The 19,357-nt window shown below is 44.6% G+C and overlaps 1 protein-coding gene across 1 annotated transcript in view; it reads right to left on the minus strand.

The window, feature by feature from the left end:
• The window catches only part of RELL2 (RELT like 2), a 430,484-nt gene that overhangs the window by 303,041 nt on the left and 108,086 nt on the right, over positions 1-19,357 (minus strand). The window contains exons 3-4 of the mRNA XM_069654128.1: positions 11,080-11,145; positions 10,903-10,966 (exon numbers count right to left, since the gene is read on the minus strand). Of these exons, the coding sequence (XP_069510229.1) occupies positions 10,903-10,966; positions 11,080-11,145 (130 nt within the window). The remainder of the gene's footprint in view (positions 1-10,902; positions 10,967-11,079; positions 11,146-19,357) is intronic.

Genomic DNA, 19,357 nt, shown 5'->3' on the forward strand with positions numbered 1-19,357 from the left:
TTCTCTCTCTCTCTAGCTCTCTCTCGCTCTCTCTAACCCTCTCTCACTCTCTCTTGCTCTCTCGCTCTCTCTCGCTCTGTCTCACTCTCTGTTGCTCTCTCTCCCCTTCTCATGCTCTTTCCTGTGCTCTCTCGCTCTCTCTCACTCTCTATCGCTCTCTCTCGCTCTCTCTTCCTCTCTCTAGCTCTCTCTCGTTCTCTCTCTCTCTCTGGCTCTCTCTCGCTCTCTCTTGCTCTCTCGCTCTATCTTGCTCTCTCGCTCTCTCTAGCTCTCTTTCGCTCTCTCTAGCTCTCTCTATCTCTCTCTTGCTCTCACACACATTTCCATACTCGTGAGGGCCCCAGGATGGTTCTCGAAGCATGAAATGGGATGACTTGTTTGTTACTTTACTGTACTTGTGATGACCCGCATTACACATACATTAGGATCTGAAGCTAAAATGGCATTGTCTCTACTTTACCTCGGCCAAAGCAGAGGAGCCACAAGAAGGACGGGTTTCTGCCCCTTTCAATCTAAATGTCTATTTACTCCTGTCAATCAAAGTGCCATCCGGCGGCATCTGGAAAGATGAAGTGGGAAGAGGTCTGGTGAGAGCACCATTCCCATTGGCCAACAAACATGGCAGTCAACCGTCTGGGTTGGAGGGTGGATCCTCAGTATCCACAAGCATCCCGAGTCTGAGCCACACCAATGAACCATCACAGGACCCCTTTGCTATGTGTGGCAAGCGTAGCTGTTCCTTTGAAGCATGTAACATGCACAGGAGTTTTTACCCAATAGTTTTATCCCAATGTGATCTAATCAACCTAAGTTATTTTAGACGCCACATATAAGAAGTGACTTTCGCTTAGTCTAGAGGAACTCTGCTTCATCCTCACCATAAGGACTCCCCTCCCCCTTGAGGGCTTTAGCATGTTGGATAATACCTTTAAGATGTTTCTCAGAAGGGGAAAAGCATGTGTGCTCAGGCACCGTGGGACTCAAAGAAACTGGGAGCTGCCATTCCCCTATTCAGCAAAGGTATAGGAAACCATCTGCCTTTTTCCAAACCGTTAAGCTATGCTCTTTTTCTGCACTGCACTTCTGCTCTACTGTTGAGCTCCGCTGCAGGGTTGAGACCAGTATTTCACCTCAATCCCACGTGTTTACGTTTAAATAGAGTGTGCATCTCAACCTCTCTTTGCGGCCCCATGATAACATGACTGTGGCCTGACTGTAGGTAGGCCCTTTGAGCTGTACTAGAAGAACACTATGGAAGTGCATGTGGGCTCGATTGGGCCTCATGCTCTGTTTATTTTTAAAAGAAAACATGTCACAGAATGTTAATTTCATCCCATCCCATACGCCCTGAGACAGCCCTTCTGATGGGATGTGACCCACAGCCCTGATATATCAAAACTGTGAGGTACGTGTCATTTTTTAATGAGACACTGACATTTAACGAAAATATTGGATCCACCAAAACCCTCGCTTTTGAGGAACATACATCTTTGGGAATTCATAAAAGCTGCTGCGAGTTACAGAAATGGAAAACTAGCTGTGCCCAGACTCTGGGTAACTCTAATCAATCTCTACATTGCTTACTGTTAACACCACATCTTGTTAAGCGATCATTGTGGACAACTGGTTACCCTTATTTTACCATGGCACCTACGAAGAGAACAAGTACACTAGATCAGTGAATATTTAATAACATTCCTGAATAAGAAAATGAGGACCTTCTTCTCGCGTATAAGCCGTATCCTTATAAATACCGGTGAAGTTATGGGAGCAAGGCAGGAAGTGTGAGCGATGTTGTCAGCTCTGTGTAAATGTGTTGTGTTGAAACATTGAAGTATCTTATTATTTACTGCCTAAAATGTAACATTTGAAGAGAGAATCAATTAAAAAACAAATGTATACATGTTAAAAACATTAACACTTTGTTGAGCTTTTGGCTTCACATTACTCTATTAGTTTTAGCCACAATCCATTTTGTGAATGAAATGTATTCAAATTGAAAATTTAAGTGATTGTTGATATTTCCTCTCTTCTTTCCTTCTTCCGTCCTTTTTCTTTTTCCTTTTCCTTTTCCTTATTTAATGTGGCATTTAATTCGATCTGTGTTTGTAACCTAATTTTATATGTTTTGTTGACAGAATGTTTTTTTTTCTTATTTTTGTGTATGTGTTGTAAATAAACTGTATCACAAGAAAAAACAAGCTTTTGCCACCAAATCAACAATACTGAAATCAGGAGAAAGTGGGGAATATGATTTGGGCTGTCTCACGCCAAATTCTTTAACATTTGATCATGTAACATTGAAGTAAAATGGGCAGCAAATCACCTCTAGACATTTCATCAAAGGTGTTTTTAAGGATAGAAATGTACATCAACAGAATAACGGAATTCTACAATACATTTCCAAGCTGAGGTCATATGCTCTTTGCAACACAATGGAGGTACATGACTCATGTTTTAAGGTGTCCAAGAAGATGCATTTTCCCCTTGATGTCAAAGAGAATTCCTTACCAGAGCTTGTGTGCCAGCTGTTGGAGTGGTCAGGAAGGGTCCCCATGATTACGCGGGGTTCATATTGATGACTGGGGGTGGCGGCAAACTGGGCGCGATGTGCAATTTTATATATATCCAGTCTAGGTAATTATGGATGGGATATGTTACTTTTAGAGTTACTGTTTGTCTAGGATTGATAGATATTATCTTGCACGTGCAGAAAGACAAAACGTTAAAACCACCAAATGTAACATAAACACGATTCACACATGGGGAATTCATGAATCTCAATATAGTGGGCTTTTTCAATCAGTAAATAAGTAACTTCAACCTTCGCGGTCAGCTCAGCTGTAGAAACTGGTGATGAGTTTTATGATCTGATAAACATAGCAGACGGCAGAGGTAATCTCCTGATGAATGGGAGCGTGACGGAAGGGGTTTCACTATTTGTTTTGGCTAGCAGTAAGACAAAGGGTGAACCAATTCCCAAGGCTAGCTAATAAGAAACCAGGAGTTGCATTTGTATTGTCAGATGTGCTATGTGCGATAAAGCGATGAGTATTTAGATTCGAATTATCCAATGAAACCAATGACCTGAGGCATGAGATAGCATCACTAACTCAAACCGAAATTATTTACTTAGCCTTCCTCATATTGCTGGGAATATTCATGCAAACCATGTGCAAATTAAACATTAAGGGTAAAAGAGCTTGGGCTGGTTATTGCTAGTAATGAATTATGTGTGCATACAAAAGTTTTACTAAATAATCCTGACATCCTGACCCACTACAAGGAATCCTAAGAAGAGGTGTAGTCTACACATGAGATGAAGTTGATAGTTACGATAAAACTGGCCAAAGAAAACGCAGGAATTCGAGAAAGATGGGATTTCTTTGAAGATGGTTTTGTCCAATCACATGTGGGGGCTGGATTGTAATAAAAGATGTCAACTGATGTGGTTTGTTGAGACTTAGGTTAGTTTGGTCCTACTACACCATCTAACTGCTCCCCGGATAATTTTTACAATGAACTTGCTTTATGTGCAAAACATGCACTAGTTCCTCAGGTTGTGGGCCCAGTTTGGGCTGAGGTAAATAGAGGTCAACCCCCACACAGCTCCTATTAGCATTTCCAAGATCATGAAACGCCTTTCTCAGCCTGCCTTGCCTGCTCTTTGAACACATCAGTGAAAGTGCTTGACTGCTGTTTTGGGAAGGTTTAGAGACATGGAGATTATTGGGCCATGCTAAGAGCCATGCTAAGAGCATGCTTAGAGCATATGTGGCAAGCAGCGATGTTCTTAGACCAGTAAGGGTGCTTGGCTTAGACCTTATTGTACACACTGTTTGGGATCGCTACCTTGGTGTGCCTGTGAATGCCCTGGAAAACAGTGGAAGATTTTGGACGCAGCCAAGAGGTTTGCATAATGAGAATTCTATGTACTTAGAGCTGTATTCCCCAAGCCCTGTCAGTGATTGTATAACAACAGGATATGAACGTGTGTAGGTCATTGCACCTACAACAGGTAATCTACAGGTGTCACCCATCCGACCAAAACCATGAACTTGCAAGTATGCTTGCATTCAGCCTTGGACTGTAAGAAGTATCACACCATCTGAACTGAAGGACAAGAGGTATATTTTACAGACATTCCACCTGCACTTACTTCTCAGCCGCCCAAATGACTAGTCTGCGGAATAAAGGTGCAGTGAGGCCATCTAGTAGCCACTCCAAAGTGCTCAAATGTATGAATATTTCTCTTGCTGTTTTCTTTTTGACTGGAGAGAAACAGCTTTGTGGCTCCTCTATTTTGGGGCTCAAGTAAATCTCAGCACTGCTTGCCAATTTTCCATTTTATTTTCTGTTTTTTTATGAAATACTAACACTTCCTATGCAGTATCTGGATTATTAGAATGATTCTACTCTATGTGAGAATGGCATGTTTTTGTTTACAGTGCTGCCATTCAGAATATATCTTGTCCTACTTACTTGTCATCACAACTTTTCAATAAATTGGTGGCAGAAATTTACAAACAAATCATGTATGATTTTACTCTGAGATAATAACAAGTTCAGCAATTGACTGCAGTAACTTTCAGTAAAGACAATGACAAGCTTCAATTAAAAATATGTGAACCTGAATTTACTTCATACTGTAGAAAAGACCAGGAAATCACGTTTGCATTATGAAGTGTGTTTTAAAAGACTATTAAAAATTTATATATTTTCCCAAAAGAAGAATAGCCGTGTGGCAAAGATCACAGTAGGGAAAGATTTTTGGGAAATGTAGACCACTTCTGAAATATATCAGTGCCTAGTTAAGTAAACCTTTGTACTATTGCAACAGTGTTATCAAAATGATTGCTGACACTAGCCTTGAAGAGTGGCAACGAAAACTTCCCAACATGACATAAATGGTTGTGACAGATGTCACTGGAAATTATACAACCTCTTAAATGAAATGACAGTGTGACAGTATTTGGCATTTCTCCCCTCTGGAAAATCTCCTGTATAGTTTGATGTTTGCTGTCAGAGTAGCTGTGGACTGGATACCTGGCTTTGTGCTGTCTCTCCTCTTTCTATAAATAAGGAACGCTCTGTCTCAGAACTTTCTGAATCCTGGAATATCAGTAGCCCTTTGGAATGGTTCCTTCAATATTGAGATCACCACCATCCTAAATGTAGAGACAGGGATAATCCTTTACATATGGCGATCTAACTTTTAAGAGTCATCCCTGCGTAAACACTTAGAGCCCAGAACAGGCCTCTTTTCACAGGGCCCTGTGTTCATGAAGATGCTTGCAGACTACCTTGAAAACAAAAAGGCATGTCTTGTGCCACCTCATCGGGCGTCCTTACCTGGAAAGCTGTTCAATAAAGCTTATCCTGTAAAGTACATTCTCTGTAAAGGCCTACCGTGCAACGTGGCTACCCTTACCCACTGTTCGGGATTGAGGGACTGTGTCGACTGCCTGAGAGTGTCTCTCATCGTAGCTATTGCCTAAATCATGCTCTTGAGATGTCCAGCCCCATAGGTTGCTCTCCTTGACTGTGATTTGGTGCTGCATTATTCTCCCTGCTGACTTGTCCTCAACAGTCATCCCTGGGATAGAGGCGCAACAACACACCCCTTCCAACTGCATTGGTTAGGTTGCACAGCTTTAGATCCAGTCATTCCCTGAGGAGACAAAGCCCTGGCTGTGAGCAGTACGTGTGCAGCTCTTTGTATGTGCGCGTTGCTTTGGGCCAATTGGCTGAGGTGTTACAGGCATGCTGCCAAGCCCTGCAAATGCTACGAGATCTCATAAGAGAATGCATGGCCTTGATGTTGTCAGGTAGCCTTTGGATAGTCAGCGTATCATCTTCATACACCGCATTGCATTCTTTGCTCTTTTAACTGAATTGCTTGAGTGATTGTTCCCTACTTGCACTTCTCATGCTCTATAGTAGACTGAGCTTGGCCCACACGACCCAAACGTGAGACGCTTTTTGGAGTTCTTGGTACATCTCTTTGAGATCCCTGTGGGCATCTCGCTGGACAGAACATTGTGTACAATGCATGTTGAAGGCAGAAGAAGCCATCAATGTATAAGGCAGCAGGACGATGCCATGGGAGAGCAGGCAGGAGCAGCATACCACAAAGGGGGACCACAGATGCGGAAGTTAGAACCTGGAAAGGAGATTGGGGTGTGTCCGTGTGAGGTGTGGCTGTGGCAAGTCTCTGCCCAGAGAAAGAGTTGAATGAGGCGAGGAGCCATATACACGGTGCCAGGGACATGCATTCCTAGGCATAAAGGACGAGTATAGTCGCCTGTAGCACTTTACCAGGTGCTCACAGCAGCATGATGGTCTGTAAGCATCAAGGTGGGGGCAGAATTCTGCGCAGCACCACGCGGAGTGGCACCGATCTGTGCAGCAACAGAAGGGCACCAATCTATCCCTTGACCAGCTTGTTGTGGAAGGTTTGTCATAGGACCTATCAAGGGCTTTCAGCACTTCAGACTGCCAGGTGCTTCCTGACAACTGGTGGTCATAGACAAGAGGGTGAACACATTTGATTCTAGACCCTCCCTTCTATAGCTATCAAAGACAGTGTCTACAGCAATGGACAGCGGTCACCCTTGTCACCCTGCCTGTAACAAAGTGGCGAGTGAACATGTTTCACCAAACATGAATAACATATGACATGGGATTGGGTAGTGCCCCGCTGTGGCTCTGACCCTGCTGCCTGGCTGTTGATGACAACTACAATTAAGTCTGTAATGCGATCTGTGTTCACTGAGTGCCTACAGTTTGAGCAGTCGCTGTAGCACAACTCGTGTAGGTAGCATTGTCACCTTTTCTCTGGGGAATATATTGGGGGTCATTACGACCCCAGCGCAAAGGGATACCGGGCACCCGTAATGACACCGGTGCCGGTAATCCCTTTGCGCCCTATTCTGAGGTCCCTTTGTGGGTCCTTCCTTAACGCCTGGTTTTAGCAGGCATTAAGGACGAGACCTGCAAAGGGATACCGGGGTCAATAACGGTGCTGTAATTTACGGTACCGTTATTGCCGCCTTCCCCCTTCCCATTGAGCCCTATGGGGGCTCAAATGGGAATGGGGAATGGCATTTCAAATGAGGACTTATCGGTCCTGCAAAGGGCGGAATGGACTGGTAAATCCCCATACCACCACGACGGTGGCGGTACCGCTATTGGTGCTAGTCATGGCGCTAGTAGCGCCTTGACTAGCACCAACCTCGGAATGAGGGCCATTGTCTCTGAAGCACTTGTTGCATAGATCTGTTGTATTAAGCTATAAAATAGTTACAACCACCAGTAAGGCACATTTCGAATTTCCTCTCTCTGAGGTTGATGACATTAAGTATATTTGGTGAGGGTACAGCCCAATGTCCTGTAGCAGAATGTACCTCCACCAGAAAGCGCTTGTTATTAAAACACTAACATAGCAATACTAGTGGGCAGGCCAAGAGCTCAATGACTCCAAGCAGGGATGGTGAAAACTGCCCAGCCGCCGCTAAAGACAATGAAGCACTAGTCAGTAGAGGCGATTGCGTAAGTGGTGATGTAACCAAATTCAAGGAAGTGGAACCAACGTGTTGAGGCTTATGTTCCAACTTTGCCACCTAACAATACTGTGATTATGGCCAGCCAGATCATCTCATCTAACTTTGTAGTAGTGTGCTGCCATCAGTGAAGAGGTGTGCCTTCTCACATTCCAGTGGCATTGCTGGGCCCATTGCCTGTTCTTTCTTGGCATGCATATGATGTGAGTGGAGAGGGTCCTTTACTGAAGCAAGCATATCGGATGTCACATGCATCTGTAAATCAGATTTTCAGGACTGCTTATTTGACAGACGCGTTCTTTTTTCTATATTAGTACCCGGCGAGAGTCAAGAAGAATGCAACACGCATTCTGATTGGCTCTCGCCGGGTCCTTACCCGGCCGAGAATCATTTGATTCTCGGCCAGGATTCCAACCGCCTTGTCCTCGGCGGGGGGCGTGGCAGCCCCTCAGCCAATGAGGAGGCTGGAAGCAGGGCCATCCCCACTCCGAGCCTCCCTGCGGCTGAGAGGCTGCCTTCGACCCCGCCGGGGACTCGGGTAAGGCTTTTTTTTTTTTAATTCCCTTTCCTCCCTCCTCCCCCCTCCCCCCACTTACCTTCTTGTTCCCGCTTCCCCAGCGAGGGACGAGGGAAGCCTCCAGTCGTGTGGAGACTCGGAGCGGGGCCCCACTCTGTGCCTCCACACGGCTGGAGGCTTCCCTCGTCCCTCTCCGGGGACGCAGGTACGTTTTTTTTTGTACTTTTTTTTAAACTTTTTTTTTATTCCCTTCCCACTCCCGCCCTCCCAACCCCACTTACCTTCTTTTTGATCCTTTTTCGGGAGCGGACGCGCTGGGAACACTTGTGTTCACAGCGCGTCCGCTCCCGATGACCGCCATGGAAAGGGAAAACGAACTCCATTTCCCTTTCCATGGTGGCCATTTTCTTGGTCGTTTCTTTTTTTTTTCTGTCCCGAAACTCCACAGCGTTTCGGGACAGAAAAAAATGCTTTTAGTGCCCCGGTCCCGCACATAATGCGGGCCCGGGTACTAATAGCAATATGACCCGAGCAGCGGGGGCATTACCGACTCAGGTAATGCCCCGGGGCCTTCGTTAAGGGCCTATAACTATGGGCCCTGGGGTATTACCTGAGTCGGTAATGCCCCCGCCGCTCGGGCCATATTGTTTAAATGTTCTCACATTATGAATGATTTTCTGCAAGTATGTGTCAAAAATAACTAAAGGTAGGTGATGTTATCACATACGTTTTTGTTTGCTTAGTTGAAATCTTTAAAATACAGCAGTAAAACCTGCACGGGAACTTAACGGGGCCTTAAATCTATGGTAACGTTTAGAAATTAAAGCTATATTGATTCTCCTTTTACATGGCATGTTTCTATATGCATTTTTTTGTCACGTTATTGTATAATGTGTGTTGTGCTTTCGAAGTCATGTCTACAGAACAGAGTATACATTTTAGGTAATGAAAGTCAAACATTCACAAATAATGGCAACTTGCTGTATGACAAGACCTCAGAAACAACATACTAATATTTCACAATTGCTGATTGCAGGTAACTAATTTACTCTCATAATACCTAACCTGTCAAAATTGTCAGTCTCTAATATTTCAAAATTGTCCACCCCTAACAATGATTTAGCCCTAAGGTTATGCTCTTCAACAATCCTCACTCATATACCATACGCATTGGAAAAGGCAACAGTTTTGGCTGTTGTGTAGGCATGGGACAGGCATTTGCCAGCCACTCCCACTATGATAATACCTGGTCACAGGATGGCAGCAACTGGATAATGGTGCCAGGTGCTGGGCATATGATGTCACTGCTTGGCAAATGCCTATCTAAAACCAATGTACAGCCAGCACTGGACTTCAGTGCAAGTAACCGATGTGAGGACACACATATTGCTTATGCATCTAGTTACTGAAGACACATTTGGTTAAACCATTTCTATTGCACCAGTAGCACATTTACAGCTTAAATTAAACCATAAACTATCAGAAGAAGACTGTTTATAACACAAGCAGGCCTTGGGTTTTATGTTACTGCATGATAGAGGTAATTCAAAGAGATCCCATGAGGCAGTTTTTTGGGTGCGGAGCGGATGGGTCATGGGTGAAAATGGCCTTAGGGATCATCATGGACAATGTGTGGATAAACAATCAAACAACAACCACAGACTGTGTGTCGCTTCCCACATCTCATCTCCCTCCTATCTGTACTCAAATGCAAGAGTTTCAGCTGAAAGGTGGCGCTAAAGCACCACCTAATAGCCAAAACCTATAATAGTGACCATTGGTATAATGCACACCACAAAGTCATTGGTTTCTTGGCTTACTCATGGCAACATCACTTGAGATCCCAGCCCTCTCATAATCTGAGGCTATGATTCGATAGGTGCACCTTCCTAGTAACTTTTAATATGTATCCTTTATGTTATGGAAAATGCACCTTCTTCAATGCTTCCATTCTATCTCTTGTATTCATGCTTGAGCACTAGTGCATTCTGTGAGGCTGATCTGTGTCCTGACTCTGTAACATGTTGTTACAAAGAATCCCTTACCTGTCATGGTGGACAGCTAATGTTGCTTTAATTTTGCCCTTAATATGTCTTTTTTATTATTCTCATTTTAGCATGGATAAAGGGGATAAGGGAACTTGTTTCCGGGTCAAGGACACTTCAAAAGAGTTCCCAGGCTTATTTTAATCACTGCCAGGGCAACATATCAAGCTGTGGGTTGTGATCGCAATGAAAGTGTTGTGGCACAACCTGAGATTCCCAGGTTCCTCCACTTTATTTAGGAATGGGGAGTCTAAAGATGTCTGCAGCTGCAGCCAGAACTTCCTTAAAATGGCCCTCAGAGGTAAGTGTATTCCTTTCAGAATTGTAGCAATTGAGTTGGAGGGACAGTTGCAACTTCCATCCAGAAATATCCTAATGCTGGTGGACTGCCAGCAATATCACCAATGCCTCTCTTGATTGACCCATTTGCTGTGCAAGTGGCACAGGTGATGTCTTTATTTTCAAATGGTACAAATAGTTTTGGAGTGACACAGGTGGCCCAATTAATTCCAAAATGGTCTGAATTATATGAACACAAAAGTGATGATAAGGACATTATTCTTTGCTGAATGGGCAAAACGATGAAAGACGGGCAAAGTTCAGCCTATAGGCCTCCTTCCAGAACAATGTGATTAGGGTAGAAGCTGCCAAAACTGGACCATCTGGAGAACCGCCACACAAGGATAGACATGGACAGAGCTGGCTGCACTGCGCTTCACAGTCTCATTGGTGAAATGGTCCAGGGAGAGGCCCTGCACAGGCCTTCCTTGTCCCTTACCTGGGTACAGCGGGTGTCTCCTTTTCGGTTTCTCCCAGCATCTGCTTCAGCGCCTCCGTGTTTGCTAACAGAGAGAAGGAGAAAAGTGAAACCCAGTAGTCACCCAGCACTCGGGCAAAGATTTGGGTAAGCTGTGGCTGGTGGTGCACAATCAAAGGGATGGGTTGGAGATCTCACCTTCATTCTGGATGATGCACTTGACAATCCGCTCCACGGTGTCTTCATTGGAAAGCTCCTCTTCATCTGGAAAGAGAACAGAGATGGCAAGTGAGACGCATTCCAAAGACTTTCCCATCTCTGGGAATGTTTAACCTAAAAGCAATGTTTATCATAGGATGTCTACATAACCACCTATTACAGACGCATGTTACAAGATTTCCTACTGCAAAACCAACCAGCCTCAATACGAGCACGGGTGGTACCCGTGCCTGTGATATCAGCCGGTTGCTGTCAGACCCGTAAAGATTTACTGACACCTGATTTGCCGGTAACACTGGGGGATTCCAAATCCGGCGGCCAGGAAGTCAGGCGCCGTTAAAATGGTGTTCCCCATTCAGACTCTATAGGAGTGAGGACAACAGAACCACCAGCACCGTTAATAACAGTGCTTCTGTGAAACTCTGCAGACGGGTGCCGTTCTGCCTGCCAAGTCAGACCTGCTGGGCGGTGGGGCACCCGCTGGCAGACTTGTACTTTGCCGGTCCAGAAACAACGGTGCCAGTAAGCTTGCCGGCACCGTTGTTTCCGGACCGGCAAGGTTGTAATGAGGCCCATAACACCTGTTGTAATGTAGAAATAATCAGCAAAGTGATGTCGGGCTGAAGTCATTCCTACTACCATTCTACTCAGCGAAAGCCTGCCCCAGCTCCCAGAAATGCTATGTTTATTTTAATGTTATTGTTCCATGTTATGAGCCATGAAGTGCAAGGAGAGTGTGCTGGTGGGATTTCAGCTTGCTCAGCCAGCGCTGAGTGTGTTCAGACCTCTGCCTCATCCTATAGCTACAGTGAATGCAAGAGCCTTCTTCCACTTAATACTCTGGTGGGCATACAGCGGCTCCCCCCTCCAGCTCCTGCTGCATTCTCTCACATGGGCAAAGGGTTTGACATCTTCTGAAAGAACTGAATGGCTTGCCTCTGGAAGTGGTGCTCCGTCTGTCATCTGCTCTGCTCCTGTGTAGGTCGGGTGAGGGAGGGGTGCCTAAAGGAAGCTATATTGGTCTTTGGCACAGTGATAGGAGTATAAGAAACATACAACACCCAGTGGAGCTAGAATGCTGGAATTGTTGGACACATGTAAAGACCAGGACCGCTGTGCATGGAACTAGCCTTATGTCTCCCATCTCCTGCCTTAGCAGTGGTTGTGTTCTGATCAATGAGTTAATGTGAGGGCAGATGAGGTTTATTATAATAAATGAGGGGACATGCAAGGTGTTCCCCTCGTGACTATGGAAAAGAAAATGTGAGGCTCTGCCCTGGTCAGGGCTCTCCGACCGACCCATAATCACAGTGTCTGTGTCTTTGAGGGCGCCACTTGACGATGACAATGAAGGTTACATACAACTAGTGAAAAGGTGTCTTGTTTACTGTGCATCAGCACCGGAGACCATCATGTGCCCCTGTATTCTTTCAAGGTGCTCCCAGAGGGTACCTTCTGCTCCAGCATTGTGGCTGCATCCATGTCGAGGATCACTCCCTTCCTCATCTCCACTCAGGCCGTTTCTAGGGGCGGGCAAAGCAGGCGACTGCCCAGAGCACAGTTGGGGGTAAGGGGATATCAGGCATCCCCTTCCTGGGAGAGCAGGGAGCCTTTGCATTAACATTGTTGACCACCACATGGACAGAGGCAGAGGACAAAAGCCTGGCCTGCTGATATCCATCTACCTCCAACGATGTAGCCAATGGCTTAGTGCTCTGCTGAGAGGTTTTTAAGGTGGATCCCACCCATAAAAAGGCAGTTTCTAGACAATATTGCACCCAGGGCGAAACACCATAATATGCCCCCTGCACCTCTTTGCTCCTCTACTGCTACCCCGCACTGCACCTCTCCTCTAAGATAATTAAATCATTGCAATTTAAATACTGTTTTTTTGTTTTGTACTTAAAATGAAGAAGTAGACAATATATACAACAATATTTTTAAAACAAATTCATGTTCGGCCATCTTTTTGTTCGTTGTCTAAATGAAGGGCACTCTCCTAGATGTGTCTGCCACAAAAGCGTCTTTTGCTGCTGCGCTATCTATTGTCCCACAATTTTGTTTCAATGGAAAATGTAGCAAGAGCCAACTGCGCTCTTCTGTTGGTGAACATAATGCTGTTCCAAATGCTCCTGCAGAAGAATGGAAGACGGGTGTGAAATATATGGAAATAGTTAGGCGGTGGTGAAAAAGAAGGCAGTTCCCAGCTATATTTAGTAAGGTTAGGCTGGGTTAGGTTACAAAGAATACCTTGAAACTACTTCATAGCACTGTGGGGGAAGACCAGCGACAAAGGTAAGCTATGAGGGGGGGGGGGTACAGTTATGTTTCACTATCTAGACAAAGTATACCAATACCTGCAAAATGGTGTAAGTGAATGAGCGTCTAATGGGAAAACATGGTACATGGTGAGCGTTCCTGAATATAGGATTGCAACATCTAGAAATAGCGTGAATACTTAGGTATGTGATGGCAATAGCTGCCTAATAGTGTGAGTACCTGGGCCTATCATTTTAACTTCTGGCAAATTGGTGCACGCTGGATAGATAGCTCATGTACCGACAGGTACGGCCTGCTGTCTCCTGCACTGAGACATTTTAAACCTGATTTTATTTATATTTGTTTTTTTCTAGTCTTTCTTTCTAGTCATCTTATGTTATTTTCCTTTTAGGTTCTGGTTTCTTAACAGTGTAGAGGAGGTCCCAAATAAAGCCTGCACTCCAATCGTCCATTTTGAAGTACCAGGAAAGTTCACACCAAAATATGCGACGTATGATGAGCAAATAAACCAGCAGAGAGCCGCAGTAGGGCTCAGAAGAACAGCACCTATTGAAGTACCAATGCCCAGAAAACCATGCACAGTAAGCTATCCATTGAGAAAACCCTACCAATAAATGAAACGAAATGAAGATTGCCTAAGTACATTCCCGGAAGAAACCAAAAAGGTCTTAATGGAAGACGAATGGTGATGTCACAAGAACCCAGACTGACTTACAGATAGAAGAATTGACGACCCGAGAGTCATGCAAAAAGACAAAACGCCATGAATAAGGATATCGTGAACCTAAAGTGAAAGGACGATGTCAAAATGCAAAGAGTTTTAAAGCTGTAAGGAAGATGAAGCTATTCGACCAGTTTACACCTGTAAATATGCTTGGAACCACAAGAAAGCTAAGAAAACAGTGCGGCTTGCTATGCTTAGTCGAAAAATAGTGCAGCAAGTGCTGTTATACATAATCTACCTCAAAACAAAGCACAGTATTATTAGTGTATTTCTACTTTGCACAAGAAGCAGAATCAACCCAGGTTACTAAAGGCCAAATGAGAAAATATTCATATTTAGCAAAACGAGAAGAGATGGCTGAATCGAAACTCGGCAGAGGCAACTCGTGCCAGGAAAGCCACGGTCATACTAATAAAAGAAGCGAACAGTAACTACATCTAATTGAAACTGAGAACAGAATATCCTGTCTCTTAAAAGTCGAGATAAGAAGACGTAGGCAGATGGTGGGCTAAATGAGAATCAAATACACAAATTGAGAGAAAAGAGACAAATTCCCGGTGTAGGAATCACGTGACCAGCCGAGCAAGAAGAAGCAAGGGTTCACACCTATGCTTGGCACCTGACCAGGCGGAGATATCAGAACATTTCCAGACAGAAGATGCAGTCTCGAGGCTAACCACAGTGAACTAATTGACACATGGACACTAAAGTGATGATTGATTGTAACCATAATCAGAGGAAGGCCGGGTAACTAAGGGGCACCCCGCACCTGGCTGACCATTCTGCGTGCTACTAAGCAAAGTGGAAAAGTATGCATGGGGTTGGTGTCAACCTAATCACAGTGGACCAAATAATTTAGGGTCCTATAGTTAGTAGAACCAATGAGACGTCGTACTTTTAGTGACGTCTAGAGTAGTCATGTTTGAAGGAAGGGCTTAGATGCCCACCTGACAGTGTTTACCCAATCCCCTCACTCCGTTACCATATACAGATATAGTACCTAAAGTAAAGTTACCTTTTCCTAACCAACAAAATTGCATGTTAACTTTTGAGTGTTACACGTCAATGATGACGATTTTTGAGTATAAATGTTACAACTTGTATGAAGTTCGTTGGAGTTTGAAGCGAGAAGGACGATCGCATCACTGCTGATATCTATGACTCCTCGTTTTCTGTACTTGTCATTAAACAGACTCCCTTTGCCAAACCATTGAGTTGTCCTTATTGATTGGTGTTGGAGTAATGAATCTGCACCCCATCCACCTCAAGGGTGCAGCTATCTCGTCTTAAAGTACTTCTGAGCAAGCCTCGGCTCTATGGGCCGGCCGGGGGTCTCGGAGTACACTTGGTTGCAGAGGATGGGTATCGATTATCGATTAGAATAAGACACCCATTGACCGTCGACATAAAGTAACTCTAGGTCTTTGGCAATATATCACGAGTCCTTTGCTATTCGGCTGAGTAGACCGTGAAGCTCCCCGTAGACAGTGGTAGTGTAAGAAATAAAGCTGCAGGACAAGGTCTGAAGGGACCTGTATTTCCCCATGTAAACCCTTCACATTCCTACAGGCACCTGAGCGGGAGAATCGCCGAAGAAGGTGGTAACGAAGGTGGTGATCCCGAGGGTCCAGAGAGGAACCATGCGAACGGTGAGTGAAAAAAACTGAGTGTTTTGGCAAAAGTGCATGCTTTAGAACAAGTAAAGGGAAAAGGTAACGGAGGGAGGCGGGAAAACAAAACATAGCTAGAAGTAGAGAAGAATGCATATATCTAAGGGGAAGGGAATAAGGACTCAAGAGCAACTGAGAAGTAACTAACGGAAAGATACCAGGGAGGACACCCGAGAAGAGAGAGGTTACCGGGGAAGACACCCGAGAAGTGAGAGGATTTGCCTTATTCCTACGCTAATATAGCGGCTAGAAGAAACGTGTATCCAGAGTCCCAAATAAAGGGGAACAAATAGACTACCACAGCGATTAAAGACGCTGTGAAAGGGATACGTTTAAACTCAATGTCGGGGTAAAATTTAGAGGCAGAGATATATGTGACCAGCTGGTGTTCGTCTAGTCTGTTAAACTCCTGTCTTACATGTTGTTTGTTGTGACATCATAAGTTGAACATTTTCTTTAGAAGAACTGATTTAAATGTTACGCGATTGAATAGCTGAGATAATATAGTATACGGATTGATGTTTTTTGAGTAAAATAGAAGATATAACTTTTTGTGAAAAAATCGGGATTGGAGCTTGCAGTGTTTGGTGCTTGCTCATATTGTTGGAACTGTTTAAGTCACGTGAAGCTTTGACAAGTGTTATATAAGGAGAAAGGGAACAGATTTAAGCATGGAAGACATAACTCCATTGGCACACCTATGCAAACAATTCCCGAAACATGCACCTAAGCTGAAAAAATACAGTACAGAGCGGGTTAAGGGGACCGCCCACAAAATGTTTATGCCATGGGCAAGGGGCAGGTCCTTATCTAAAGCTGTTTTGCAACACATGACGACATACTTGCATGCCACTGCACAGGAAAAAAGTTAGACAAACGCCTAGCTGTTCTAGAGCTTTGGAAAATGTATGAACAGGGAAAGGAAGAGGAGCCGCCAATAGATTGGATACTTAATGTATGTTTAGAGGGGAATGAGACGCCTACCACGCCACCCACCCCAGCCGAAACAAAGATTGAAGAAAATGAAGACGAGGGGTTATACCCGCTGAGAGAACATAAAGCAGCTACAGGGTAGAGCAACCTGGCATATGAGCCACCTACGCAAAGTAGTGATGAAAATCAAGAGAAAGGAAAGGATAAGGATATCACCTCCACAGTCCCAAGGTACATGCAGAGATATGATGATGAAAGAAGGGACCAGACACAGACAAGTGCATCTCTCAATAAGAAGAGAGAAGGCAAAAGATGGAACGAAAATGAAGATAGAACTGATGAGATAGCAGTCCCAAAAAACGAATGGATGGGAGGGCAAATTCTATTGAAACCTGATGGCAAAGGCATTGATGATGCAAAGCAAAGAGAGAAGCTAGATGATGTACAGACAAAAGAGAAAGAGAAAGAAGTAAGAGATGAAAGAATAAGAAAGAAATATAGACAAAGGCCAGAACAGCTATATTGCGAAGAGCAAGAAAGACAGCTCAATCGCAAACAGAGAACAGCCAATGATCAAGACAGACAACAGCAGCAAAGGTCAGAGGAAGAGCAAAGAATACGAGAGAAGAGAATAAAGAGACGAAGGGATGAGGAAATCTGAAGGGTAGATGAAAGTAGAAATGAAAAGAAAAAGGAAGAAGATAGGGTCAGAAAAGAGGCAAGGAAGCGCAGAGAATTTGATGACGATGTAGAACGTAAGCGAAGACAGAGAGCATGCAATCTTGAATATCTGGGGAGAGAGGTTAAAAAAGCTGATCCAGTGGTAGATTGGGAAGACATCGAAGAATTATTTCCTGAGTACAATTCAGTACCAGGCACATCTAGGGCAAATATTGAAGATGACTTCAACACCAGAACCATCGGAGAAACGATCGATAGAATATATGACGAAATGGGGTTAGAACAAATACCCTAAGGGGAGGGGGAAGATGAGCACCTAGAGAGCACTCAACTTTACGACAGTGAGGATTTCCCAAAGTAGTGGGAATAGAGAACTATCCCTGGATAGACTAGAAATAAGTAGGAATAAAAAAGACACAAGAAGTGGCACGAGTTGGGCACAGACAATGTCCGACTCAGAAAGAGAGGAGCACGAGGAAAAGGAGGAAGAGAGAAGGAGCGAAAGATGACTCCCAAGGGAGAAAGGGATACGATGGTCAGACACTAGCGAGTCTGCGCAGAGGGCATCAGAGTCAGCCACACAGTCAGACCGACACAAAGAAGTATCTCACTTTCAGAGGGGGGTGTCATCACCATCCTATGTGGACAGGCTTAGGTCATTGCCAGGCAGGCGGTGATGTGGGAATATTATCCCTGCAATAGACAGGAGAACAATGAGTGAAGAGAGATAGAGCTATTCATCCCAATTTCCGTTACTAGAGAAAGGGGGGGCGAGACCACAATATATTCCATGGCCACACATGGATCGAGAACATTTGAAAAACAAGTTTCCAATGTTGACATCGGGAGCTGGAAAATGGATACACGAGTTAGAAAAAATTACAGGAAGGAATACCTTAGCTATAGGGGATATCAAGGGTCTTCTAATCGGCAAACTTGGTGAGAGAGAAGACGATGTGTGGATAAGGGCGGGTTACTCCGGTGTGACCACAATCAATACCGCGCATGACAGAGCTCCATTTAACAATTGCAGAGCCGCAGTATGGAAGGCACTACGAGTGCTTTACCCAGACACTTCTGATATGGAAGCTATCATGATACGTAAAATGAAGGAGTCTGAGGATCCATTGATTTACATACAGAATTTTCAAGGTGCGTGGGTACTCGAGACTCAAGAATCTGGGACGAAATCTATACCTGTGTTCTACCATATATTGTGCCAAGGGCTGCCAGAGCCAGTACATAAATAGCTCAAGAAATTGGTAGGAATCGAGGCTAAACCTTGGGCAGAAATACAACTGACCATCGCACACTATTGCAGGCTACTGCAACAAAAGAATTGCAAAAAGGAAGCTGCACGAAAGGGTGAGGAAGCGAAACTGGTGCAGCAGAAATTGTCAAAATATGCTCTTGAAGCATGATAACTAGCACAGCTGAATCGAGCATGCAGCAGGTCAATAATCCACAACAGAATTACCAGGGCAGTGCAGGGTTTTACCCAAGGGGAAGAGGATATAGAGGAAGAGGATGGCAGAGCAATTAGGGACGTTTCCAAACTAGTCAAGGAGGTTTTCAAAATATGCAGCATGGTAATCAAGATATGTCAAATGGGCAAATGATCCACCCACCACCAGTATGTTGGCTGTATGGGATGAAAGGGCATTTAGCGCACACATGCAGAAACCGAGGCATGGTGCAGAACGACCAAGGGACGGGAGCAGGCACGGAGAATCCATCTGCATTGTTTACAGCAGGTATTGCACAAAATCACACAGTGTAGCAACAAGCGCCAGGAGAGCAACACAGTTTGCAACCTCAGAATATAGTGAGTTTTCCACAAGGACAGTCCCAACAGTCACCGCTGCAATTGTCACAATGAGCTCAGGGCAGACCATGAACCCTGGAATGGGAAATAACTCTGCCAATGGGGGAAATCCAGCAGCCCACGGTGGGCCCAAGCTATACATGG

Source organism: Ambystoma mexicanum, chromosome 3q, assembly GCF_040938575.1.
Source record: "Ambystoma mexicanum isolate Mex_15411 chromosome 3q, UKY_AmexF1_1, whole genome shotgun sequence".
NCBI classification, from domain to species: Eukaryota; Metazoa; Chordata; class Amphibia; order Caudata; family Ambystomatidae; genus Ambystoma; species Ambystoma mexicanum.